General features: G+C 41.5%; 1 protein-coding gene across 1 annotated transcript; it reads right to left on the bottom strand.

The window, feature by feature from the left end:
• LOC116783374 (microtubule cross-linking factor 1-like) lies at nucleotides 1–27,960 on the bottom strand. The gene is made up of 4 exons (XM_032680927.1): nucleotides 27,076–27,960; nucleotides 15,721–15,945; nucleotides 14,173–14,331; nucleotides 1–117 (listed from the first exon to the last, which is right to left on the bottom strand). The coding sequence occupies exons 1-4, from the start codon at nucleotides 27,958–27,960 to the stop codon at nucleotides 1–3; spliced, it is 1,386 nt and encodes a 461-aa protein (XP_032536818.1).

The raw sequence follows: 27,960 nt of genomic DNA, 5'->3' as shown, positions 1-27,960 counted from the left end.
CTAGCAAATGCTCCAAACAAGAGTAGAAGAGGGACAGTAACATGCAGCTGATATATCTGTAAGTAGGGAAGCACCATGCATCTGCCCCAGGCACCAGCCACATGGAGGATCAGGCAACTGCAAGAGGAATATTTGTATATGTAGTTCCCCCTGATGCTCAGGAAAGAAAGGAAATGAGACATCTCTTCCATTCCTCCTGGCAGACGAAAGAATTATCCGCTACCGAAGGCAGAAGGTGGTGGATTGGCCGGTGCCCTCAGATGTGTAATTGTAAGGCGCTACCTCCACTGCTTACAGCAGAGAACAGTCGATCTGTGCCAAGGAATACAGTCTGTTCAGCAGAACCTTTTCTTACTCTTGTTTACGAACAAGCCTTACTCCATGCTGAGATTTCAGGACTGGTAATCGAAAAGTACACTAAACAGATTTATTTACCTTGAAGGTCTGCTTGATCAAACAGGAAGCCCCAGACGCTGCTTTAAGTACCATTTTCAAGAACAGAAATATCCTTTAAAATTCTAATGCTCAACCTCATCTACTCCAGATTTTAGTTTGTTACCTGTTGCCACAATGCTGAGCTGACAGTCTGGAGTTGACAAAATGGTACCACATATGGGGAAAAGGGACTGTGTGGTTGCTGGATGCCACACTGTATGGGCAGGAGTAGGCACAAGACTCTAATCGGGGGGTTTTAAAGCCAGCTGTTGGGAGTATCCACAGTTACAAGATACAAGATCTTGATATTTTATCTGGCTACAACCAAAATACTTTATTAAACCTCAGGCACTTGTTTGCTGTTGAATATCAAACCAAAATAGTGAGTGCTTTGATGCATACGTCTTAGTCTGAAGGATTCATTAGGTCTTTAAGAATAATAAACAATTTGAGACAGAAAAAAATCTCTTAGTTCAGCAGTCTGCTTCTGGAGATTGTCACTGTTACCTGTGAAGGCTTGATTTGCCTTCACCACAGAGCCATCTTCTCTTTAAAAACTGCAGACAGACAAGAATCAGACCTTTGACTCCTCCAAGGATCCAATTCCCCTACCTCCAATCCCTTGTAAATATGCAAGTGTTGTCATCAGTTTCTCCCATATTTCAGAATTCCCATGAACTGAATGCTAAACTCCTCTAAAGCTTAACATGGACATATTTTTCCCTACTTGGGCAGTAATGTGATATTATACTTTGCATTTCTTCTTCATCTCACTCCCCAAGGCAGCTTTTGTAACACACGCTCAGTCATTAAAAAAAAATAAATTTTGCAATTAAAGAAAGAAAACAAAGTAAAAAGCCAAAGAGTTAATACCCCATGAGCTTAAAAAAAAAAAAAAAAAGAACCATAGGTAGCTACAATCATTCTGACATCTGCTCACTTCTCGTCAAATTCTCCATCTCCTATCAAACTATCAAAGAGGAAAAGATAGCTTGTCACTGCTATGCATGTTATACAGGCAGAATCTGACTGCCTGGCTATGATAGCTAGGAGTGCTGTCAAAAAAAAACACAACTAAATGCACAGTCACTAATGATTTCATTATGGTAAATCTTTCATTTGAAAATAATAGTCGGTACTTTAATGGAGAAAATGGAAACTCAATAAATCCTTAATGATTCCTAGTCTTTTTAATGTTAGTAGTTTTACATGGCAAAAACAATTCTTGGAAATGTCAACCTGCCAATCTGGTTTAAGATTTTAAGCCTTTATGAAGAAATTCATAGGGAGACTAGAAATATTTCTGTTAATGGCTTTGTTTGAAATGTCTTGATTATGGATAATCAGCTATGAGTAGTTGCAACACAAGAAGCCCTGAATAAAAAATTAAAGCTAAATCAGCAGTATCTCCAGGCTTTCTGTTCCTCATTCCTCATCACAAAGCTCCAAGTGGTTACTGCCACATCCTCCTCACCCAGCAGTTCTCCTTCTGAGACAGGAGTAAAATGAGCCTTTGGTGGTGGGCGACTTATCTGAACTATTTCCTCTCACGACTGCCCAAGAGGAAATCTCATATTCTCCCCCTTCTCGTCTCTGAGCTGCCAAGTAAAACTCAACTCCAGGACCTCAAAGCAAGAGCTAGAGCAACCAAGGGAGGAGCCAAATCAGTTGCAGACCAGGAAAGGGATGAAAAGATGGCTTCAATTTTAGAGACCAGATTGTAATATAACAAGAAGGACAACCTTTGCATCCTAATTAGTGCTCCTGTCCCCTTCAATTATGTCAGCTGATGACCTGGAGTAAAGGTGCCAGGATCCAAACAACATTCACATATAAAACAAGTTAACAGACTGTCAGGTTCAGTTGTGAAAATGCCTTTATTAGGAACTGGTCTCAGTGAATCCTAGAATGCACTTTCAGTCTTTATACACTGATAATTATATGCTGGTTGGTTTAGGAAACTGAAGATAATGTGCAGAAAAGCTTTCTTTTTCCCTCTCTCTTGATTTGTGTTCACTATGAAAAATCATGTAGTAATGTTGCAAAGGCCTTTCTGTAAATACCAGACTCTTTGAAGAGGTATTGTAGTTCTTGTGCAGCATTTCATTGTGGATACCTGTGGGGTATTCTATCGATAGTCTTTCTCTTGCTCTTACTTCTAAGGAAAGCATCCATGAATACATGAAGTGTGTGTGAAATGTCCATGCAAGCATTTCTTGTCATCCAAAGGCTCCCTCTTCTTTCCCTTTGACTAAGAAAATTACTGCCAAATTTTCTCCTGATTGTCTCGTAGCAAGGAAACAATAATACCAAAGTTCTCCACAGTGTTTATTCATACCCACTCAGAAAGACAGTAGTTCTTGTGATGTACCTCTTTCTTCCAGAAGCCCAATAACACAAAACCATGTTCAATGACAGGCAGCTGCAGGAGTGGCGATGGTTCATCTTCCTGTGCAGAACCACAGGAACGCTTTCTTTTTTTTTACATTTTACCCCCAAAGAATACACAATTTCGTACCTATGTTTATTCTTGCAACAGTTGTGGCCAAGAGAAGTAAAAGATATCTCTGAATTTGTGTTACTTGAATTACAGTCTCCTCTATGGCTGTGTGAACTGATGGACTATCCACTCAAACAAAACAGAACAGGTACAAAACTTTACCCAAGAGAGAAATCAACAGTGTACAATCAAAACCATCCTGATTTTAATATTCACATATTGTTTTCCATTTTGTTTGGTTTTTGCACCTACTGCAGTCAGGACCAGAATGGAAGTAACCAATTTTCCCACCAAGGGAATGTTCCTGTAGTATTTTCAAGGAAATTGAGAGCAGGTGGAATCATAAATAGAAGAAAAGACTTCCTGTTTGAAGATTTTTGCGCTTGCCTGAAGCCCTGGCCTAAGGGAGCAAAAAATTCTGGCAGCAGCTGTAAAATAACTTTCCAAATGGTGAAGCTCAGCTCCCTGTGCCAAGGTGTGTCTGAAGTCCTGCCCGTCCCAGCTGCCCCTAACCTCAAGGGCTGGTTTGCATATACTAGAGAATTGTGCGTTCAATTTAGCATGCACATCCACAATATGCAGAGGAAAAGCCTAAGGTGAAGAAGGAAAGGCACGAGCAGAAAATGTGAGAATCCCACCAAAGAGGGACCTGTAGAAGGGGAGGCAGGAAAGCTGATCTCTGCACTGGGACCAGTACTGTTTAATGTCTTTATCAATGACATAGGTGGAGGGATCGAGTGCACCCTCAGAAAGTTTGCAGACAACAGGAGGCTGAGCAGCGCAGTTGACATACCTGAAGGATGGGATGCTATCCAGAGGGACCTGGACAAGCTTGAGAAGTGGGTCCATGTGAACCTCTCAAGGTTCCACATGACCAAGTGCAAGATGCTGCACCTGGGTCAGGGCAACCCCTGGTATCAACACAGGCTGGGGGATGAACAGATCAAGAGCAGCCCTGCCGAGAAGGACTTGGGGGTGCTGGTGGATGAGAGGCTGGACATGAGTTGGCAATGTGCACTCGTGGTCCAGAAAGACAACCATATTCCAAAAAAAACATGACCAGCAGGCTGAGGGAAGTGATTCTGCCTCTTCTACTCCAGTTTGGTGAGACCCCACTCTGTGATCCTCAGCACAGAAAAGACATGGACCAGTTAGAGAGAGTCCAGAGGAAGGCCCCGAAGATGATCAGAGGGTCGGAGACCCTATCCTATAAAGACAGGCTGAGAAAGTTGGAGTTGTTCATCCTGGAGAAGAAAAGACTCTGGGGAGACCTTATGGCAGCCTTTCAAAATCAAAGAGGTCTTAGAAGAGCAACAGGGACAGACTTTTTAGTAAGGTCTGTTGCAATAGGACAAGGTGTAAAGGTTTTAATCTAATAGAGGGTAGACTTAGACTGGACATAAGGAAGAATTTTTTTATGATGTGGGTGGTGAAACACTGGAACAGGTTTCCCAGAGAGGTGGTAGATGTCCCATTGCTGGAATTCAGGGTCAGACTGGGGCTCTGAACAACCTGATCCAGTTGAAGATGTCCCTGTTCATTGCAAGTGGGTTGGACTAGGTGACCTTTAAAGGTCCCTCACAACTCAAGCTATTCTATGATTCTAGGAAGGACCAGACTCTTGAAAACTGAAAGGAGAAATGAACAAAAAAAATTCCTCAACTACTTTTTATAGAAAAATATATTCTACGTGATGAAAAACATTAAAGACAAAAGCAACTTAAAGGTTTTCAGATTTGCATCTGCCTTAGAACTGTTTTATCTTATAATTTAATTACTTTATTCCCTCCTTCATCCCTTCGAAGTCTGCTGGTTTTGACACCACTGAACTCAGGGATGGGAATTTATCCTGAACTCTGCATACAGCAAGAATGAGGAGAGCTGCCTTCACCAATCTCTGCACAAGACCCACTTTCTCTCTGTACAGCTGACTGTAGAGAGCATGCTGTAGAGATTGGACTGTAACTATTTTGGAGTGATCCCTGAGAAAGAGGCCTTAAATAGACTAATACGTACATCTGGCAGTCTCAGATGGATCGTTGTACTTCTTCTGCCCACGTAGACATCATGTTGATGTCTCTAAATATCAGCACCATTTACCCTCCCCAGCTCTGGCTACTATAATTGGAGCAAGACCTAAAATTTTCATACTAGATAAGAAAGAATATTTTGTAATGTTTATATTAATTTGTGCTTGAGCTTCCATCTGACAAAATATACAGTAAAAAGAAAAATAAACACAGAAATCAGAAATAATGTACCCATTGGGGCAGATTGTGTCATTTTTCTAGAATGAATGAACCACCATTATGGGTACTAAAAGGAACTTCAGGCTTTCTCACATCAAGGCACATCAAACCTAAACCTAAATCAAGCAAAGGCTTTGCCATGCTTCCTCCCACAGAACAGATACTGTCTCCTTCCCAGGCATTTTTCAGCAGGCTGAGTGTAGGAATGGGGTGGAAAAGCATGCTGACCTTGCAGTGAGCTCCCCCCTGATATAACTGCTGAGAATACCAGTAGGAGTGTTGGGATCACTCCTATGGAGATAAGGAAGGGGCTGAAGTACTGCACATGCCACTGGTTTGGCATGGATTAGGTTTTTGAAAAGAGCAGGATGGGTGAAAGTATCTTCACCTGTGGCACAAGGAATATTACTTACAGGGAGCAGCAAAATGTCCTGATTTGCTTGAAGACTAACAACTGCTTAATTCCACCTCTTTGCCCCTTAAACCCTTTTCCTGACCTGCTTGCACCAACTGACTCCATTTTTCCCTTCCAGGGGAACAGAGAACTTCTTGACAGATCCAGGCAACACATGGCGCACAGCCAAGTTGGGCTGTCTTTCAGCCAGTAAAGCTTTGGACAGTGGAACCAGGCTTACCTGCACAGTGCCAGGTGTAGGGAAGGGGGAAAGTCCAGTGCCATAGCATGTGGCAAAGCAAAACTTGCCAAGAGGGTCAGATCTTTCCTCCTCATTCATCCTTTGACAGCTTGAGTAGTGCGATGTTAATAATTCATAAGTTATCTGTGCAATAAGTTACATTCTCCTTTTAAAAATAGAGCTAGAGAAGCAAGTGTAAATAATTAATTTCAGAAGAGATATAATCAATTAACCCTTTCAAAGAAGGACAAAAATCTATAGCTCTGGATTTTTTTCACCTTCCTAAGCATTTCCAGACAGTGCCGCCCCCACGGCTGCCAATGCTCCGGTGCGACACATATTCCTATGTGCAGCATCATCATAACAAAAACCACAGGCAATCCGGAGAATTTGTTAAGAAACTATGCATCTCACAAAGCTCCTCTTCTCACCCTGACAGACTGTCTCTTCCTCTTTTCCGTCCCGCTACCCAGAGCTCCAGATGCTGGGATGAAATTACCGGCGACGTGAGATGAAAACAGTTGGTGGCTGCTCACCGTGAGCCAGCCAAAGGGTGGCAGTGAAGCTGTGCCTCCCAGCAGTGGTGGCACTGGGTTTGATGGTGATGTCAGCTTGCACTGAGCGCCAAACAAAGGGAGCTTTTTTACAGGTTTATATACCCTTTCTCCTTCAGCTGGAGCTCCCTCATATGTTCAAGTCTATATTCACTTAGGATCTGTGCTGGCTCCTCTGAGCCCTGGCTGGAAAAGCAGGAAGGGCAGGGATATCTCTGAAACTGCAGAGCCCTGGTACCCACCTCCACCCCAAACACTGCATACAGCATGATGCTTCCCCCATGAATCGTTACCAGATGGTGGCTGATCTGAATTTCACCAGAGAGTGGAATGATATGGGATATTCCTAATCACCTTCAGTGTACATTTAGCTATGGATATTCTAGCTTTAAATCACAGCTTCTGTTCACAGAACAGCAGTATGTGGCAAAAGTTTGCTTGTCCTGAAACAGTCTTGCCCACACCTTGGCAAGAAAAGAAAAGAGTACTGTCTTCACCTGGGACTTATGCCCCAGCTGAAACACGATTTAGAATATGGAGAGCATACAATTATTTTTTTTCCCCAGAACAACACTTGAAGGATTTGCTACCAATATTTTGCAAGGGTTTGCTGAAGAAAACCTTTAATTATGTTATGGATAAATTAAGGGAAGGAGTGAAAAATAAATTCATATTTTTCAAATGAAAATGTCACAGAGGCTACAGTTTGTTTGCACTGTCACTGCTGAAAGCCCATGTGACAGACAGCAGGATTATTTTTGGTAACTGGGTGGAGGATGGGGAGACTGATACACAGTTGGAGCTTCGTGGAGGTTATCTCCACACCAGTCTCTGCTATTGAAAAAGTAGCAGTCTTTTAGCTACCAAAAGACTTCTGCTATGTAGTAAGAAAAATGCATGCTCAATGGAGCATAAAGGAATTTCAGTTACCAGAAAAAGAAGGTATCCTTATAACTAAGCAGTACCTGGACGATCATGCAGCTATGGTAGGTCATTTTTCCTGCTGTAGCTGCCATCACTTAAACATAATTTCTCCATATGCTAAAGCTAGGTGTGGTCTTTAAAAATATTTGGGAGTAATGAAGGGGTGAGTTAGCTGAAGATCTGGGATGAGGTGATCTGCTCAGGCAGAGTAACAGAAGAACAGAGGGTTTTGAATGTGACAAAATTCTGGACGTGATCAGCAGAATCACTGTTACTTTATCTCAAAATCACTCACTTCAAAAATTATAATTGGATTTGGAAGTAGTGTTAGAAGATTGCTGGCAAGTGTGGAAAAATAGCAAATACCTAGAAAAATAAAAGACTAGTCAAAGCTTGGTGGTAATTTATTTGGTAAATCATGAATTCAGAGGCAGATACTGTTTGGGGAGGGGCATTTATAAGTGTAAGAGACCTTTATAAGCATAACAAATTTTCAAAACATTTTGAAAATTTCAGGTGTTTTTTTGTTCAAAGATATTTTTATATTTCTAAAAAACAAAGTGGGCAGTGTATTAGAAGATGTATAATATAATTACTTTGAAAAAGAAAAAGATCATGTTACTGAGTTTGTTTCCTAATTATTATGTTTTTCTAGTCCAGCCAGATCCATTCCCATGTGTTCCCTCCACCCTGTTTGTTGGTACCGATAAGGGACAGGCAATTTCACTATCTGTACAGCTCCTGAAATGCCATAACAAGTATAAATCATTCACTGTGGTTTAGGTACCAATTCATTATTTATCACAGTAAAAAAAAGATACTGGAGACAAAATGGTGCTGTGGTAAAACTTTCATGCAGTTAATGGGGTAAGTTATGATTATTGCACAAGACTTCATTACTTATAACTGTCAAAAGCACTAAGTTCTAAGAAGGGTTATTGAGTCAACATGGTGTTCTTGCTTAGTCCTTTTAATGTTACTTGAATCTTGCCCTGTTTCTCATAAACTTTCTATCATGTAAACTCATTGATAGCTAAAAAAAGTCATACATCACAAAAATCAAAGATTTCTCACAGTATAGCCCTACTTCAGTGAGTAAACTTCATTTGACAAATGACTGAAAAACATTATGGGATACGTTAATAAACATGTATGAAGTCCTAGCTAATGAAAATATGGGTAATGTTTTATACAAACAAGTGTGTTTTCACTAAAAATAATTTCTTCACCATTTGTGTATCACTTCACACCATATCTGTATATTTATATAAGAGAAAAAAGAGAAAATGTGATTTCAGATTGGAATAATCACACTTTACACTCATGTGGCATATATTACACCCTACTTATAAGGTTCATAGTAATGAAAATCAGACTGTCACACTCAGCTCCAAGGAGTAGCCTCCAGATTTCATTTTGCTATATTATGTTTATAGAGCTGAATTCTTCCCTCGGCAAAATGCTCTCCACCTCTAGTGATGTTAAATAGAGCAGTGCACATGCACTGAGAAGCAAAATTTGTCTCTAAATAATATGCCTGAAAGACATTTCATCTTATCTTCTCTAACTCTATCAGTTTTATAAGCTTCTGAATGCACCTTTTCACTCTGTTAAAATGAACAGATATTTTAACAAAAAATTTTCTTTGACTGTTAAAAGCAGCAGTTCTGTAACTGTGCCTTGAAAATCAGGTGCTGCAGGGGAGGAGGAGAGAGTAAGCTTGGGCATCACAGCATCCCCATTAGCAAGTAAGCCCTGGATGAAAGAGCCTTTAGGGATGCCACTGCCCTAAAAAGCCCACAGGTAACCTGGGAAAGTCCATTTATAGTATGTACTGGTTTTCATCTCAGTCTGTGTCCTGGAGATATGTGTTGGAGACATTACTAATGGACAGTGGATTTGTACTTCTCTCCTCTCATGCAGAAATGAACGGGAACAGTATTACTTGACTTCCCATTTTGCATCTATCCTTCTTTGTAAAAACACCAGTGAATGTGAGCTGCGGCCATCATTCTCCATCAACTAGAAGTGATTTCCTGAGTGAACATGCCCAGAGAACAGCACTTGTGTCTCTAGTGGTCCCAACAATCCGGAGGCCTCAAAGCACAAATGATGTCAACTGAAGTTAGGAGCTGACCAAGAAAATCTCAGTGTCACATGGGAGGTGGCTGCTACGCCAGAGGTCCTTGCAAGACAGAAAGCAACACCTCCGGTTGCTCCCCCTCCAGTCCTTTTGCTTTCAGTGGCAATAAGAGAGGCTGTCACCTGCTCGGTACAGCGAACACGCAAGAAATAAATGCCCCTTTCTTCCCAGTTACACAGTTCTCACTCTTTTCTTGCTAAACCATTTCATAGTACTTACATCAAATCTTTCAGCAGCTGCTACTCCTGACCTTATTCCTCCCCTCTCTTTGTCTGATCTGGCAGGGCTACGCTTCCCCAGCAGTGTCAGTGCTGCCACAGCTCTGCCTCTTCTCTCTACCCTGGCTAATGCCAAACCCAGACAAAGGACATGAGAAAACACACAATTAGCAGCTGCAAATAAGCAGCTGACTCATTCTCCCTTTGGGGAACAGGAGCAGGTCTTGCTGCTGTCTCATGTGCCATCTCAGTGCATTTTCTACAGTAAGTAGCGAAAATGGTCTGTTCTTCCCAAGGTACAGAGTTTTTAGAGAAAGGATTACTCTGAGAGGTATTGCTTACAGGGCAATTAATGATCATTGTACATAAGGGCACTTCATAGTTGTTTACACTTACACTAAAAATAGATCATCTATTTGGGAAATACCTTTCCAGAGAAAATATAAGGAAGAAGTTCCCTAAAGATGCCCTGGTGGCTCCAAGGAAATGATGTTTTGGATGAGTTAGATGTTGAGTGGAGATGTTCAGTTCTCAAAGGAAATCCACTTGCTATTGTCAAGCCTTTGAGAAAAGTTCTGGTTTGTAGATGCTCAGAAGAGAGTTGCTAAGGATTTTGCATTGGTGCAAAGGAAAGGAAATTTTGGAAAAAAAGTGTTCTGAATGCTTGCTGGTTGGTTGACAGAGAGAAATTCTTAACATACACCAGTATTTCTCAGGAGATGCATTAGGATATTAGGAAGGGGGAAATGACAGTTGCAGAGATGTTGCTGAGGTAATTTGTTAGTGATGGAGTAATTTTTTTTCTCTCCTGGCAGCGTATTGACTCAAATGGCAACGTTAATAACCCAGACAGCAAGAGAAAAAAAGCAAGCAAACCTTGGCAGGGATACGTGTACTTATTGAATCTGTGAGGGCACACTGCCTTTGCTTCTAAAGTTGTAAGGAGGAAGCAGTTTTCGTAAGTCACAGAAAATCCTAGCGAATTCCTAGAAGGGATCATTGTCAGAGACATTCCAGGATATGCTACAAAGAAGTGTTCACAGCAGTAGGAAAACTCTGAAGCTCTGATGGAGAATGCCGCAAAAAAAGTATCAGACGGCAGCCCCAAACCAGTTGAAAAATTCACAGGAAAAAAAAAAGAAAAAGAAAGGGAAGACATGAAAAAGGAAAAGTGAAAAAGTAGGTGAATGTAATCATGGAAAAAATTCAATGAACCACAGTGCTGCAGCAGTTTGACTGAAACAGAAGAACCTAGTACAGTCAGTAAAGTTAAAAAATATTCAGTGAGAAAACATTATTACCCAGTGAAAGAAGCAGCTTCAAAAGAATCAGTGGAAGTATTTCAGGAAAGAGTAGCAGATGATGAACCTACACCGTGATAAACAAATAATATCATAAAAAAACCCATATGAAGTATAATGGAAAAGAAAGCACCATATAATCTTTTGGCTAACAGGACTGAAAAAAAAGGAAGTAGAGTGGCATGAGTAAGCAAAGTGAATGCCAGGATACTGATGAAGACGTTCAGAGAAGAATCATGTCTAACTGGAAGACATCAGAATTGGATAAAATCCACAAGCATTCATTAAACATCCTTAGCAATTCATATCTTAGTTCAAAACAGGAAATGCAGCAAAAGGCTGAAGGGAGAATATTTTGATGATGGCGAGTATTTGTAGATACCAGAACAAAACAAGAGTCTAGATGTGGTTTCGATAGATTTTGACAAACTTCTGCAAGTATGTCATGAAATGGGAATCCAGAAGCATCTGGGACTGGGGAGGGAAGTGCTTTAGCAGCAGGAGAGAGAGGGGAAGGGAGACTGTGAAGGATTATTTGCAAAGGTAAGACCCACTGAGAAATATTATTTAGTGACAAAGAGGAAAGTCTATCTTACACCTATTTATTACAACAACTTGAAATTACATGGTCAGTAGGAGGGAAAAAAATAATTTCCTAGTTAAACCTGTAAGGCTTCCTTCTTAAGGAAATAAGAATTTTATTTAGATAGAATGAGTCTGTATGCATTTTACACCAAAGAAATCCTGTTAAAAGTATCACAGGAGATGAAAACAGGTACTGAGATAAAAAATATGCAACAGCACTAAACATGATAAACGTTAGGAATTCTTCAAGAGATTATGGTAAAAACTAAAGGTGGTTTTAAAGAGTGGTTTTCAGAGATGTGTACAATTACTAAAGACATTTCAGCATGCAAAACACGTTAAAGGTAATTAACATACATGCCATCTACTGCAGTGAGAAACTGAACCCGAGGGAATTGTACAGCAGACCAAAGCAGAAACTAGCACTGAATTAAGTAATAAACATGAACATGGATGTGAGAAAACGTTTTTGTTGATCAGAGGATGATAAAGGAAAAGGGCTGAGAATAGTCAAGGATATTACAGGAAATGAGCATATGTTTGCAGTGAGCTATATCAGAGAGTGAATACTGTCTAACTGGGCCTCAGGCAATGCTCTAGGACTGGTTAGGAAAAATGCTCCTTCTAACTGTCAGCTTTCAGATAGACAAGATGCATAGTCAGGGTGGATTGGGAAGAAGCTACATGGCCTTTGGGTCACTTTTCTCCTGATATATAAAGCACTAGCTTTCCCACTGGCATGTCTGTAATACGCTCCTTTAGAGCTTTGTACATATTAAATGTTTCTAAGAAGGCATTACCTCTGGTAGATATTTGAACGCATCTTGAGTCAAGACTAGTTTCTTTTTTTTTAGCAACGTCGACAACATTGCCAACACATACTTATCTGACACACACATTGCTGTTTCTCCAGCTTTTGGCTCATTTGTCCCAGTATGACCTGTCAAGGACTCAAATCTCCATCTTCTCACCTACTGTGACCTTGTGAAATTCTGACTGCCAGAGAAACCACAACTCATGGCATGAGAAACCAGATTATCTCTACTGCTACTACTACTACATCTTACGATCCACTTTATGCCCTGCTGTATCTCCAGATCAGAAGAATGCATCCCATCATTCTACCTGCTATCTTTCCCTTTCCCTAGCTCCCCTCCAGCTGTTGCCTCTTAGGGTGCAAAGCCCTCTTTGAAAGTAAGGGTGCATTCACTTTGCTTCGCAATGCACCAGAGAAGCAGCAGAGTCAATGGAGCTTCCCAGCATGGCTAGACTGTAGCAATCCAAGCAGCAAGGCAAATTCAGCCTGGTTAGAGCTACCTTGAGACTTCAGCACTGCTGGATCTCTTTTTTTTCCCCACTGGTCACCCACAATTTAATTTCTCAAACTGCTTAATCTCAAAGATGACCAAGCAGTACCTAGTGGACCTGCATGTTAATCAACAACAAGCAATATGTTCAAGACTGTGAATGACATGATATTTTTGTACGGAATATAGACTGCAGACCCTGTAACATGGTATTGTCCATTAAGCACAGCATTCACAAATAATATTGAGAAAGAAGAATAGCTAAAACATCATGCAGACTTTATCCTTTGTGTCAGGTTCATAAGTAATCTAAGCAACCCTGATATTTACACCAGCTGATGATTTGTTCTGTTAGGTACAAAATACTCCAAAACTCTTGCACTGGACCACTGATAACTCAAATGCAAGAGAACTTAAATAGGTGTTGTCCTTATAAAACTGAGCCAGGCTTTGTGCCAGTTGACTCGCAAGCAATGTTTGAAAGATTAAAATAACACATAATTGCACCAGCTCTCTAAATCTGACCAGGGCTCAGAGGATAAATGCCTTACCTCATTATGTTTAAATGCTCTATCTCAATCTGGTTTAAAACAGAGCAGAGGCTGTGAGATGTCAATCTGCTGTACTGTTAAGAGCACAGAAATACTGCTACACGTTGGGATGCGGGCTCTAGGAAAGAGCCATGCTTAGTATTTGGCTTTCATTTACTGTCCCCTGCTCCTCAGCTCACTTGCTTCCAAGGATCATCACTTCACCCAGTATGACTATGTGGCAGCTCCAGTTGAAATGATCCCTTTTCTCAAGAGGCAGCATTTCTGTGCCTGAAGTGCAATGTTATTTATACATAACAGACCACATTCCTGCTGCCTAGCTCATGCTGGTGGCTCCCACTGTCACCACTGAAGAGTACCAGCCAAAACGGTGGTTTGCCTATCTGAACCATCCTCTCAGAGACAAGTCATGCACACCTCATTTGACTTTCAAGTAGGTGGAAGTCCCAGTCTGTGTAAAGGAGAGCCAGAGCTAGCTGGAGTCAAATCAAAGGGTTTTGCTCTAGTAGGAAGAGAGGTTTTAAGAAGACAATTTAAAATGGGACAGAAGTCCTGTGAGAAGGCACAGACAAAAGCCACATCATCCACATCTCTATTGCTTCTAAACTATCACTGCATTTGGGACATGTAACAAGGGAGACCTTTTGAGCAATCGTACAAGCAATATTGGAAAGCATTTCATGTAAGATCTAGTCTAAGACACCTGTGCATCAAATTTCCCATCTAACCCACCAAGATTGCTCTGCATGCCTTTCCTGACAATTGCTTACCTCTTTTAACTTGTCCAGCTCATTTTGCAGTGTCTGCTTGGATACTTCCACCTCAATGATTTGCTGACGAAGGACTTCATTTTCATCTTCTGCTTTCACACGCTTCTCCTCCACACTCTCCAGCTCATGGTGCAGTCTGACAGAAACATCTTTGGCTACCTGATCAGAAGAGCACAAATGCATGAAGATCATCCATGGGGACCAACAGCTACAGTATGTCTCTTACAGCAAAAGCATACTACAGCCCTAGAAAGCCAAGAGATTTTTAATTCAATTATGACACTGTTGATGAAAGCCTCTGAGTCTTCTGAGTTCCAAAATGAATATTCATTTCTAATAAAGAAATCCAGAATGAAAATATATTTGATTACCCATCTCCACATTATGCTAAGGCAATGTCAGAACAGTGGGAGGAAACAAGCAGATACCAAACCTGCCCATCAAAGTTCCCGCATATCACGTAGATAAAGCAAAAGATAGGAATTGTGCTGCAAAGCTGACAGGTCATCAATCAAAGCAACATCCATGCAACAGTCATCCACCCAAATTTGCTGCTCTAACAGCAATCACAACTAGGCAAGAGTGATATGAAAGCACAGAAATACATGATAGTTTAGGTTTTCTGAGTCCAGCCTAACAAGGATAGATACATACTCCAAAAACATTTGGAAAAAGTGATATATCATGCAAAACGATGAATTATGGAATTGCAACATATGTATACAATTATATAAGGTTATAATTTGTTTTTTATCATAAAAGACAAAATTAGGTCTGATATTTTAAAAGGTTTGATGACTTGATGTGTTACTGCTGACAACAAATCGTTCCAATTTCTGAAGATTTTATGTTTTGCATTTTTAAGTACAAAATGCTTAATAATTCCAGTGGCAAGCAGTCCCTCTCTACAGAACGTATTTTAAAACCAGCTACAAGATAGCAATATTAAGAAAGATGAAACTAGACAAACATGATGACTATACAAAGCCTAATTTGGTCTTCAGGGAAACACTTCTGAAAAATATAAAATCTGTTTATGAATATTATTTTTACAGGGATTTGTGCTTTTATGGAAAGAGTATTTTGATTCTCTCTCTGTCTTACTAAAATATTATAAGTCTGTTAATGTTACAAGTAACTCATAAGACACTAAGAAATGCAGCTTTGACTAGTTTTTTTTAAGTTACTTGGCATAAGCAAGAAGTGGAAAGGAAGGAAACAGCATGGATTGGAAAAAGGTATCATGTTTTGTTTATACAGTATTGAAAAGCTAAGGTTTTCAGTAAAAGAAGATCCTTTAAATTTTTCAAAGGCTGAAATGTAACTTGACTTTATTTCTTTTATTTTGAATCTAAACATGTTTTTTTACTCAGTGACACATCTTTTTATGATGATAAGTTTAATATTTGTTCTCCACCACAGCAGAAGGAAATTAGTCCTGGCACTTGGAGAACTACTGCTTGTTTCATGTGTCACCCTCACTTCCATTGCAAAGAGCCACATCACAGTCTGCTCTCTTTTGCTGTGTATATGAATCGCTCAACCCACCTTTAAATCTTGTTCCAGGCTCCTAATGAGCTCTCCATCCACATGGCCTGTTTGTGCAACTTTCAAGCTTTTCTGTTCTGCTTTCCTGAGACGATATTGCAGAATGCGGCAATTCTTGTTTGCCCGGTCCAGCTCTCGCCGGAGCTCCTGCAGCTGGTAAACATCTTCCTCTAAATAGCTGTCACGCATTTCTTCCATTTCAGCCCGGAGTTCATCCAGCTCATCCTGTGAGAAGTCAAAACAGTGCTCCATCATACCTCTAAATCTCACCCATGGGAGCAAAATAGGAAACACGCTCGCTAGGATACCGTATTAATGGAGTGATACAGATTGCAACACGCAGCTCCAGAAGTCACAGGAACAGAAGTTTTAACCCAACACTGACTAATTACGCTGAACTAAATCAATGAATACTTGTCATGTCTCTTACAATTGCTTTAATAATAAAAAGCAGACCTTATCTGCCTCCTGATACAGGTAACACCCTCATTTCACCCTCTCCACTTAAAATTAAAAGTGCATAATACTTTATCACTATTTGAACTGTTTCCTTGCTTTATTGAGACTACAGTAAACCTACTTAACCACGTACCTCAGCATCTCTGTGGGATGTGTCTTTTTAACAACCAGTACTTCTCAAAAATGAAATTGTCCTTTGAAAAATTTAATAAATGTTTATACTATGTACTGAACTGCTCCATATGAAAATGCTGTCCCACCTGAGCCTAGCACTGTGCACAGGCTTCATGACACAGGCTGTGTGCAGGAGAAACTGGTTTTTTGTTGTGTGCACACACATTTCAATAACAGGACCACAGGGACAAAACAAAATCTGTGCCCATGGGAATAACTTGGTCATTCTTTTCTGGGCATCACGAACTGCCCCAATTCCACATTATACCATGAGTGGCACATGCACGCTAAAGTCAGATTTAAAGATTTGCGGCTGAACAGGATAAGCTCCATCATTCCCATTTGTTTAATCTGTGCGTGACTGAAGCTCCAGAGCTTGAACTGCTATAAAGTCTTCCAAGCACAGGGGTACAAGGTATTAAACTACTGCATGAGAGAAAAAAATGACTCTACAGTCTTTGAACAAAGTCGGAGGGAAAAATCAAGAAAAAGAGCCATGACAAGAATATTTGAAATTAACTATTAATTTTTGTATTTGATGACTTGTATTTATATTGATTTCTTTAAAATTGCATTTGCTATAAAGACCAAACTTTCTGTGGAAAAAATAGCTTAAATAAAATTCCAGGAGAACTTGCACTGGGGTTAGCTGCATTGTCACCTCACTTCAGATATGTAAATGACACTTGAAATACCAAGGTTGTCTGGAGAGCATTTCACACTTGAAATGCCAAAGGTGGCAAGAGAATATTTCACACTTGTCTCAGGTGGAGAGGGCACTGCTATGAAGTTAGTACCCTTGAAAAAGCCCTTCTCTCCCTGGCCAGTCCCTCCATGAACAAATCTGCTACACTCTCCTGGCAGTTCTCTCAACCATTCCCCCTTACCATGCCCTAACCAGACTGATGTATTAACCTTGCTTCGCCGGAGCTTTGGTAACAAATGCAGGGCAGATATTGTCTCTCAGCAGTCCTGACCAAAGAAAGATAGGTAGAACTTCTTTAGCCTTGTTAGCATACTTAAGTTAGAATTACAGCATCATTCTTACCAAAATCCCATGCATATAAAACCTCCAGTATTTATACAGCTTTGGTTTAATTACAGTAAGTTGAGACAGCAAAAGCCAAATTTTGGGTATGCACAAGGATTGTTATTTCCAAAATTACAACTCTGGGCTCACCAGTGAGGCTTTACTCCACTAGTACAGCCCACCTGGGACTCTACACAGTTCTGCCTAGATGCTCTGAAAGGACAGAGAGGTTTTCTCACAGGCCCACTATATCACTGTACGTTCTCAATACATTCAGATTTCTGCTGCAGGGGCATCCTGTCCCACAGTCTCCCCGGGTCAGGTGCAGGAGCAGGATATTTGTGTGGATGGATAAGCTGAAGGGTTCTGGATCATGCTCATACCATACACTGTCTGAGAAGGAATAGTGTAAGCATAGTCACCACGGTTACCCTTGCAGCCATGACATCCTTAGAAATTTCAAATATATTAATTAAGCACAAACAGCAGACATCAAGGAAGCAAATGAGCTCTGCAGACCCAACCCAGCAGGATTCTTTCAAAGCAATTTAAGGTCAAGGCCCTATCTACTCCTCCTCAGGACACAGCCAAATACTCTGGCCACTTTACAGAAACACATTGGTGAAGTTTTGATAAGTGATGCATATTTTAAAAAAGAAATATGTAGCAATGCATACTTGAGTGAACTGGGGACAAGATCTATTTTCTTTTCTATGAACACACATCACTATGTTTCACATATATAGACACTTTCAAGAGTTAAAGTTTACCCAGTGAAGACAGAGATGCAGAAGAAAACGTCGAGGTTTTAGAAACTGATTAGAGAGTAGCAGTGGCTTTTGAACATAAGAAAAGGAGTACACTTTTGCATTGCCAGTTTATAAACTAGGTATTTTGGCTAAGGTACTCATATCAGTACAGCCCTCTGGGATGAACAGGATCAGAGTTATTTCTTAGGGATGTCTGCAGACTCAGGCGTTGAATTTACCTCCACTAGATTTGGGCTCAATTAACTTTTTAATATCATCTTCAGAATGCTAATGTTAGATTAGTAATTTGGTTGTAAATTAAAATTCTGGAACACAAATCCATAATAAAGAAAAACAACTGTCATCACCAAATTAATGGGATCTGGTTTATAGTCTAATGCTTATGTTTAAGAACTAAGCAATGGCTTTCATGTATAAAGTGGCCTGCAATTATAATGTTATTGCTTATCTCAAACTTCCTTTTTATCTTTATCAGGTTTTGTAATTAGTAAATCTGGTTGGTTTTTAGAGACAAATAATAAACAATATTTGATTTCAAAGCATTTATTGCAACCAAATTTGGAAACTAAAACTCACACAATTTTAAACAACCCAATCCCTGAAACAATCATCCCATTAAAACTGAATATTCCCAAATTCCCTCTGTGGGCATGGGAGTTCTCCCAGCCTTAAAAGTCACTGTGTCTGTTGGTTGGAGACTTGAATCCAGTGTCTTTCCTCCCACCAAAGAAGTTCCCCAAAGAGTTCTGACCATTGGCATGAGCAATGTTTCAGGAGATAGGACAGTCCTCCTGGAAAACCAAAGTTTTCTCAATCTCCCTTATCGGCACAACTCTGATAAGTTAGTAATTTTTTTTTATTTTTTTTTTTTCCTATGCTTGCCTCTGGTTTTGGTTATAAATACCAGTTTGCTTTTCTCTAGTGTAATTTTGCAGATAGACTAAGATTTATGATACAATGAAGGAACTGTACTTTAAAATCTCACACAGTTCTCCTCTCAGATATTTTTTGACCAAATTGAACTTCTTTTCCACACTTAATTTTTTTTCTGCTCTGAAACCTTTGACATAGAACTCAGACTGCATTCCAGCCCCTTGTATTTAGAGACACAGTACCCTTTGGAGGAGCTTTAAAACAAGGCACCATACACACAAACACAAGGGCACAAACAATTTTGACTGAATAAGGAGCAGAAACCTCACTGTACAGGCTGCATGCAGCATCAGCCCATTTTCTGCTATATTACTGTAGTGCTTGGGGCTTGAACGTATATCTATAGTCTGTCCAGCCCAGTGAGAAAAACACCCAGATTAAATCAGATAGATTAAATCTTTTTGAGTAGCAGCATGAAGTCCTATTTTTATATCTGTATATATATATATATATATATCTCATATATATATATGAACATGTCACCTCTGGAAAATCTGGCTCAGATTTTGTATGTCAATCAGCACACAATTATGGCTACTGGAATAACCTTTTACTTAGTTTAACATTTAGTTACAATGAAGACATAATCTTGTTTTCAATACAGGCCAGGAAAGCAGTGAAAAGGGTTTGTAACAGCTTATTCTCCTTGGAAAGTACTTGTGATTCTGCCTTAGACACTGAAACCTTATGTTACCATCTCTGAAGTCAGAACTGTTACAATTGGACCTAGAAAGCCAGAACAGTTTAAGCTCCTCTTCTACAGCAATCTGTGTACAGAAAATGAAGGAACCTAAATTAAAGACCCGTGGAGAGGAAAATTATAACTGAAACTATGATGGTCCTAGTTACTAAACTGGCAGATCTGCTACTTTGAAGGAAAATATGTCAATCATTTGCAAAATCAAAGGTAAATGCAGCAAAGCCAAAACTTTAAAAACACCAAGTGTAATAGTTTGCAAAAAAGGATGCTCTGGCTGCAAGGCAGATGGAAATACCAGATAACCTAAATCCTTGACTTCATTACAATGTATTGTTGTTATTACTATTATTATCATGACTGAGAATTAAAGCTCTCTCTCAGGAAGTATTGAGCTTCATATTGTGGATTTTAATATTGTAAAACTGAAGAAAGAGATCAGAACAGGCACTTAAAAGCAATTACAACAAACAAGCAAGAAAGCAGCCATCCCTTTTTTGTTCATCTAAAAATGGAGAGCCTGCTCCCTTCCTTAAACAGGGAGGACCTGCTCCAGCACCCCAAAGTGGCAATTGAAATTGGAAGGTTAAGTGCTGGCACCAGAAGCTTCACTCTGCTGTAGATTCCTATAAGGGCTGAGAGCCTCCTCTTCATCCCTTTTAATTTAGTGGTAATTATGCGACTACTTTCAATAAGAACAGCACCAGGCAGAGAGTCCTGGAAGAAAGAATAGTTTTTTTCTAAAAAATAAACTGCTTTTCTTTCCTTATGTCACCCTGATCATCAGAAAAAACAAAGGGAAGTGTGGGAAAGCATATAATTTTCTAACTGGCAGCTCTTCTCAAATTTGCAATAGAAATCCAAGTTGTACTGGCTCCTGAGTCTAACTGCTTACGATTTCAGGTGCTTGGCCCAAATGACTTCCTAATCGCCAGCTATTTGGAGTGTGATAGGAATCACCCACCTGAGATTCATGGCCCTGAACACAGGGCCATACTTAAGCAGCTTATTTTTGCAGGATTCCTCCAGACTTCATTGCAAAAGCAACAAAATTAGGATTCTCTATTTCCTTGTCAGTCTACCAAGCCTAGGGTCACCTACCAAGGTGAACTGACTGAAAGAGGAAAGCCTGTGTGCAGTTTCCATCACTGTGTAGCCCAAATACATACTGATGGGTCATTTCTCATCTGAACTGTGCAAATTGAAGACTTGCCTGTCAGAAGAGAAGCCATTATCTCATTAATACCTTTACTGATGACATGCCTGTTTATTATTGATTTAATTTATAATGAAGTATAATTATGGATAAATTATAGGAATATGTCTTGTTTATGATTCTTGGGAAGAAAAAAAAAAAAGAGAGAGAAAGAAAAAGAGTCAGGCCATGTAGCTATTACTCTAAGTAACCCATTGTCATCTGAGTCATTCCCACTGAAATGACCAGGAATACTTGGACAACTAATGGGCTGTGTCTACCGGCCAGTCTGGTTATGATCCAGGTTTGAAAGTAAATTTTCCAATCATCTCCACCAACTGCACACTCATTCTGCCCGCAGAGCATGCAAGAAACAGATTCCTTCCAAAATGAAATAAAGACAGATCTACACTCCAAAGGTGCACCAAATTTGCTCCATTATTTGAGTCCTCTGGACAACTGTAAAATATATGAACAATGGGGATGTTTTGTTCAAGCAGCTAGACTAAATGCAGTCCAAAGTAAGTCCCCTAAACTGCATATAAAGACAGAGGTAGGGGCGTCAGCACCAGTTGCATTTAGGTCAGCCTTCTGATCTACCCTCACTGAGCTGAATTACTCACTAAAATAGAAAAAGCTCTTAGCTCAAGAGCATGAATAGAAACTAAATAGTGGAACCTAACAATTAGTTGAAAAAAAATTAAATTATTATTAGGGAGAAAAGATGTGCAAAAAATATAGCATTAAAATGCACATGAATACCAGATTCATTACTATGTGTTTACAGTTATGCATATTAGCAAAGTATTTAGGCTCCAGTGAACAGAGGACACATCAGTGTCCAGAAGTTTTATAGTAACTCAGAAATATCTGCAAACTAGGAAGATGAAAACACACAAAATCAATAAACTGTATAGTATTCAAGAAAATGCAAATGAAGGATGAAATTCAATTGTCTATGTAAAGAATGTCTTTAATAATTTAGCCAAAAGTCATATGTATAGATTACATCAGTACTATTTTCTAAATAGAATATTATTTAATATACATTTAATGAAATGAGGGGAGACTGAAGAAGGGAGGAAGAGTGGAAATTATGTGGGTAGCTGCTGTTGCACTGGTGAATTCAGAGCTTCTAGAAAGTCCTTGATAAATCCAAGATTCATGATCTGTGATTTTACATAATCTCTGTTTTTGTATTTTAAATATCTCAAACTGTCTGTACGTAGGAGATGCTGCTGCTAAGGAATAAACACATCCCCCATATCACTTTACAGTAGAACTGCAGTAGGAATGAATACGCTTTAAAAGGCTTTGATTGGGAAGAAAGCAACAACCATAATTTTTGCCTCTTGCAAAATATGTTAATGAACCTGAAGTCCCTGGGCCCCTGATGTTATTATATAGCTCTCAAATCAAGCCGCTTTACAAGTCACGCACCAATCTGACGTTGTTTGAAGCTTGTGCAAAAAACAAGATGAGAACTAAAAAATTGTAGGACCATGAGCACCTGTTGACTTCAGGGCTAGTTTAAGTCCGTGGGATCTGAGAGTGAGAGGAGCATCTGGCAGTTTTTCTGCTTCATTCAAGCATCAGCTACAGTATTGTTTCAACACACTTCCTGGGCTGGGGCTGATGAAGCCGTTTGAGCACTCATCTGGCTGGTGCGACACTGACAGCATCTATAGAGGGCCATCAAGGCAAACTATTGCCTGGTGCATCACACAGCTAATCTCCTCCAGGCAGAGTAGGGGCTGACAGGGACACAGCTGGGCCTAACAAGGCACATGGCCTCGCTGTTCTTCCCCAAAGTGACATCTCCCTCCGACAGCTGACCATCCCTCTGGCCGAGCCCAGCCATGCAGGTTTTGTGCCCCAGGCAGGATTATCACCTTCTCTTTGAGACTGCCAGTCACCAGGTGGGAAAAGCAGCATGTCAAGTGGAGATGGGAGATTAAAGCTTTATTTTTCTAGCCCTGGTGATCGTCACTAAACACAAAAAAATTGGTCCCATCACTTTGCACCACTTTTGCTCTGCAAAACCCTTTGACATCAATGAGTCTCTGCAGGTTAATAAAAGAAATCATGGGATTACTTATGAGTTCAGCTCAAGCCTACGCTCAAAGAGTTACAGTTTCAAGGGAGTCAAGAAATACAATGTAACCTCATAAGACACACGTTGTGATTTTAAACAAACATGAATGTCGTTCATGAGTGTATCAGAGTGGAAAAAGGGGTCTGGGGTGGTCCCTTATTCAACTTATATCCAGAATATGTCATAGATACAAATGAATACAGAAAGAAGAAAGACAAAACAAGATAAACAAGACTGTTATCTAAAAAATCCAAGATAGTTGAGAGTGGATTTTTGTGGCAGCATTTCTGGCATATTGAACTTACTCCAACATTAGCACAAAGAGAAGGCCAGGTAAAGCAAAGCATGGCAAGCACCAGTTTCATTGTAAGGGTTGTAGGGAGTGTCATGCCTCACGTAGGAGGCTGCTGTAAAGAGAAAAGAGGCATGTGTTGTGACTAAAACACCAGTTTCTGCTGGTATGTTTATTTAATTAAAACAGCCTAAATTAAAGTTTGGCTGAGACAAAGTAAGAACATGTTTAATTGCTAAAATTTGGGTCCTCTTCCTCAAGATCCCTCATCCTTTAGAGGGCTCTATACCACAAAGACCTTCTTTTCAAGTTTCCCAAGGATTTGCATACTGCATGACACTTCTCCATGTGCTGGACACTTCAAAGTAATTTTGAAAAGCAATCACTTGTGTGGGCAGTATTTTGCTCCTAACAGGACTGAGTAGCAATAACTAAAACTTTACCTACCACACTAGGAGTTATCAATGATCTCCTAGCTCTACAGAGTAAGGTACCACAACAAAATTTCTCTCTTTAACATCAGCAGATAAGTGATACCTTTTAAATGCTGCTATAGTATTACAGTCTTCCCCCATAGGTAGCAGAAATAAAGTTACACAAAAAATACTTGAAACTGAAATCAGTGATGAAATTTCAAAGAGGTAGTAGAAGACAGACTTCTCAATGTAAACACTTCTCCTCAACCACTTTACCTACAAGTTTAGCTTTACAGCTAGTTAGCAATTGCTGGAAACAAAGTGTTATCTAGAATAATGACAGTCCTGTAAATACATAAGATGGAAAATTGATATCAGGTTGAAATCTGGCTCATGGTATATGAAGTCCGAGAGGTTTGCAGCAACAAGAGTTTGCTCTGCAAAGGCTTCCGTGGAGCATCCTGGGAGACTTTCTAGGACTTAGCGAGTAGAAATAAAAACAAATGATTGTGTTCGTTTTGGTTTTTTTTCTTTCTGGGAACCCTTTATTCTCCAGTAATCTTTAGCACTAGGTCTATGTGTGTATATATATATAAATTTTTCTACAACCTGTGTTACACATAAAAGATATAGGAAAGACCTTATCATGTGAAAATTAAATTTCCCTGAAACAGACTTTATTCTATGCACTTACTACTGCACTCTAGCTGCAGGGAGGGATAAGGAGGAGTGAAAGCTACAAAATTTGGCATATGGCCATGCTCAGAAAATTAACAGTTTCTTATGGGATTTATCTAATCATTTGTCTATTTACATAGACAGCATCCCGGTTATCCCTTAGCCCCCTCTGGAGAAACGCAGCTCACTCCAACGTGAAAAACACACAAAACAAACTCACAAGTAAACAACTCAGGCAGTGCTGTGGTTTTAATTTGCAAAAGTTTTTTATAGGTTTTCCTAGGAAAGGAAGATGAGGTTTGAGAATTCTCCTGATAATTTTTACACCTCTCCAACCATTTTGAGAGAAGCAAAACTATTAAGACCTCCTGCACCCAAGGGGTCAAGGAGAGCAGTGTACTCATTTCCTTCAGAAGAGGTAATAGCCTGAGCTCATAGCTTTCCAGGTACTGTCCACTGGAAGAAAGCAGTCTGTATTATCCTACTGGTCTCAGAAAAAATTGTAGCCTGAAAAAGCCATAGCTCAAATCAAAAAAGGGTTGGGGCACAGTTGCTATAGATGGTCAAGACATCAAGGTGAAAGACCTGAAGACACTGTTGCACAGGGTGAAAAACCTGGAATGACACAGAATAAAGTTCTTTACCTAGGATTTGCCAATGTCAATCAGGTCTCATGATCACAGAGTCCCCCAGGTGGGACACCTTAACAGTGGTCAGTCCTAGACAATTCAAAATTTCAGTTTCCTGTAGTTAAAAATCACTTTCAATATAAAGCAAGAAGGCTTAACACATATTTTGTAATGTGTTAAAGTTTAAGTATTACACTTTTGCAAATCCCGTAATTCAAAGAGATGTTCTTGGACCCCATGACTTCTAACGGCAGCGCAATTCCTATTATCAATTCCAGTTTCATTACATCTCCTCTTACTTCCGGGCTGTCAAGCAAAACAGAAGCTTATGATAAAGGTTCTCTGTGCTGCTAATCTTTTTATAGACTATTACATTTCCCTACCACACTCCAGAGTTTCTCATCCAATGAATGCTATAAAAGCTTTGCTATGAGCCAATAATTTTTATTGGTCTAGTTCTCTATTATCCTTTTCTAGATGACCAGCAGTGCCCACAGTATTTCAGGTACACTCACTGACCTGTGTAACAGCTACAGATCTATAAAACATTATCAGATTTTCTTCATTATTCTCTCTTCAGTTCCCACTGAAATCTAACATAATTTTTGCCTGCAGGTTCTCATTGCTCCTTTTTTCGTGATGCTCATGAGTTAATGCAACACACTTAGAAAAATGCATACTCAGTCCTTCTTCCCTCCAAGTGCATCAGATTTTGAACATTAAGATTTATTTCTCATCCTCTGTCTTCATTTTTTCATTCCACAGAAGTTAAGTTTATGATTAAGTTCTGTCTGGTCTTTGCTGAGCTTGACTTAAGCTAGAAAAACTTAATGTCATCTGAAGATTTTGCTGTATCATTGCTCGTTCCTTTTTCCAGTTCACTAAGCAGCACCAGACCCAGCAAAAAACCTTGCAGCACCCCTGCTGTTACCCTTTTGCTATGCTGAACATCATTTCTTGTCCCTTAGCCAAAACCCCTTAACAAGCCTAGTTTGCATCTTTACCACCCTTCTCTCCCAAGGTTATACACCAAACTCCAGTCCTTCAAGTAAAACTCGTGGATTTTCACGGTTATTTTGCTTGACAACAGGGTGTTTCCAAAATCAGGGAACAAAGATTGTTCTCACCAGAGGCAGTCAAATGGTACAGCGGCTGTAGTTACGTGATTATCTCAGTTTATCTTATTTATAGATCTTTATGGATGTAGCTTCTTTGCTGTGCCAAAAGATCAGATTATAAATACAGTCCCACTAAAGGTTCCCACAGGTCAACCCAGCTCAGAGCATGCCTGAATTGAACTCTTCTGTTTCTCCAAGCATGGATGCATACAGATGTATTTTTCTATCTGTACAAGGATGCAGTGACACTTTTTTATTGCTGCTCTTGTTATTCTATTAGTACTTCACGGCGAATGGGTTCACTTTCCAGTGATAAAGTAACACAATAAACAAAGCGCACAATGCTGTCATCCTTTCCACATCAAGTGAGGGAACCGGTTGTTTTGGTTTTTCTTAAAGTGTCATACTGAGGAAAACAGTTCCTGGAAAGCAAAGTCCTGCTAACCAGTAGAGTGTTTGCGGTGCTTTAGAAAGAATCAGGGTTTGCTGAGCTACCACCACGTCAACCAAACGTAACATTACCACGGTACATGTTGCACCGGACTGACGTTCGTCCAGTCCCCACAAATCGGGCTATGCAGGGAGCCGCGATCATACGTTTAAGTCTCTTATTTGCCCTTAAGACGTGCCGCGGTCCCGCTTCGCGGGGGGAGGGGGAGGTGAGGAGCCCAGCTGGCTCTCCCTGCCCCTGTCTCTCTCCCGCGGGTGAAATTAGGCATTTGGCCCGGCGGGGGCGAGAGGGTCCCACAGGAGGTGACTCCAGGAAGCGTTAATCCACCTGCTACCCCCAGCGCATTACCGGGCAGGAGGGGGTCGCGCCTCTACTGCCCCCTTCCCTTCCCCAGCGCGGGTCCGCGGGCGATGCTCACCTTGAGGTACTCGTTCTCCGAGCGCAGCTCCTCCACCTCCCGCTGCAGCTCCTCCGGGCCCGCCGGCGGCGGCTCCGCGCGGCTGGGGGTTCGCCCCCCGCCCAGGGCCGCAGGCAGCGCATCCCCACGGGAGCCGGGGGCCGGCGGAGCTCCGCGCCCGGGGCCGGGGCCAGCGCGGGGCGGCTCGGCGGCGGGATGCGCGGCGGGAAGAGCGGCGGGATGCGCGGCGGGCGGCTCCCGCTCGCGGTCGCTGGAGCCGGTGCCGGACTCGGCGTCGCTGCTGGCGGCCGGGGCCAGGCGTTGCTCGTCGGAGAGGGGCTCGGAGGGGCAGTCGGAGAGGTCGGAGCTGCTGTCCGTGTGGCCGACACGGGCCAGCGCCGCTGCCACCGCATGGCCGCTGCCCGCCGCGGCGCCCCGCTTCGCCTTCCTGCCCTTGCCGGGCGGCGGGGCCGCCTCGCCGCCGGGCTGCCGCCCCGCGCCTCGGCCGCCGGGGCCCGGCTCCGGACCCCGGGCCGCCCGCTTGGCGCAGGGGGCGGCCTTGGCGCCCGCCCTGCCGACGGCGGTGCCGGCGGCGGCCGCCTTGCTCCCCGGGGCGGTGGGGCGGCGGGAGAGGCGGCCCGGCGCTGCCAGCAGCCCCGCGGCCGGAGGGTGCGCGCCCGGGTGCGGCGAAGGGGGCGCCCGGGCGGGGAGGCCGGGGGACTTGGGGGGCGCGGGCGGCGGCTTGGCGGCGGAGCGGGCGTGCAGGTCCTTGAGGAAGGGTCTGGCGGGCGACGGGGCGCGGTGCGGCCGCTTCTTCTCGGCGTGCGGGTGGTGGTGGCCGGGAGAAGGCGGCGGTGGTCGCAGCGCGTCGCCGGGCCCTGGTCCGGGGCCATTCAGCGCCTCCAT

Source organism: Chiroxiphia lanceolata, chromosome 1 (genome assembly GCF_009829145.1).
Source record: "Chiroxiphia lanceolata isolate bChiLan1 chromosome 1, bChiLan1.pri, whole genome shotgun sequence".
Taxonomy (NCBI): Eukaryota; Metazoa; Chordata; class Aves; order Passeriformes; family Pipridae; genus Chiroxiphia; species Chiroxiphia lanceolata.
Note: the sequence above shows the minus strand (reverse complement) of the source record. Positions and strands in the feature narration are given on the sequence as shown.

Excerpts from the sequence above, each read along its gene's own strand:
- LOC116783374 (XM_032680927.1), bottom strand. The coding sequence starts at position 27,960 with ATGGAGGCGCTGAATGGCCCCGGACCAGGGCCCGGCGACGCGCTGCGA. Across the intron at positions 15,946-27,075 it reads CGGAGAACGAGTACCTCAAG|GATGAGCTGGATGAACTCCG; the intron begins GTGAGCATCGCC and ends GACTTCTCACAG. Across the intron at positions 118-14,172 it reads AGCTGGACAAGTTAAAAGAG|TTGCCTGATCCTCCATGTGG; the intron begins GTAAGCAATTGT and ends TTCCTCTTGCAG.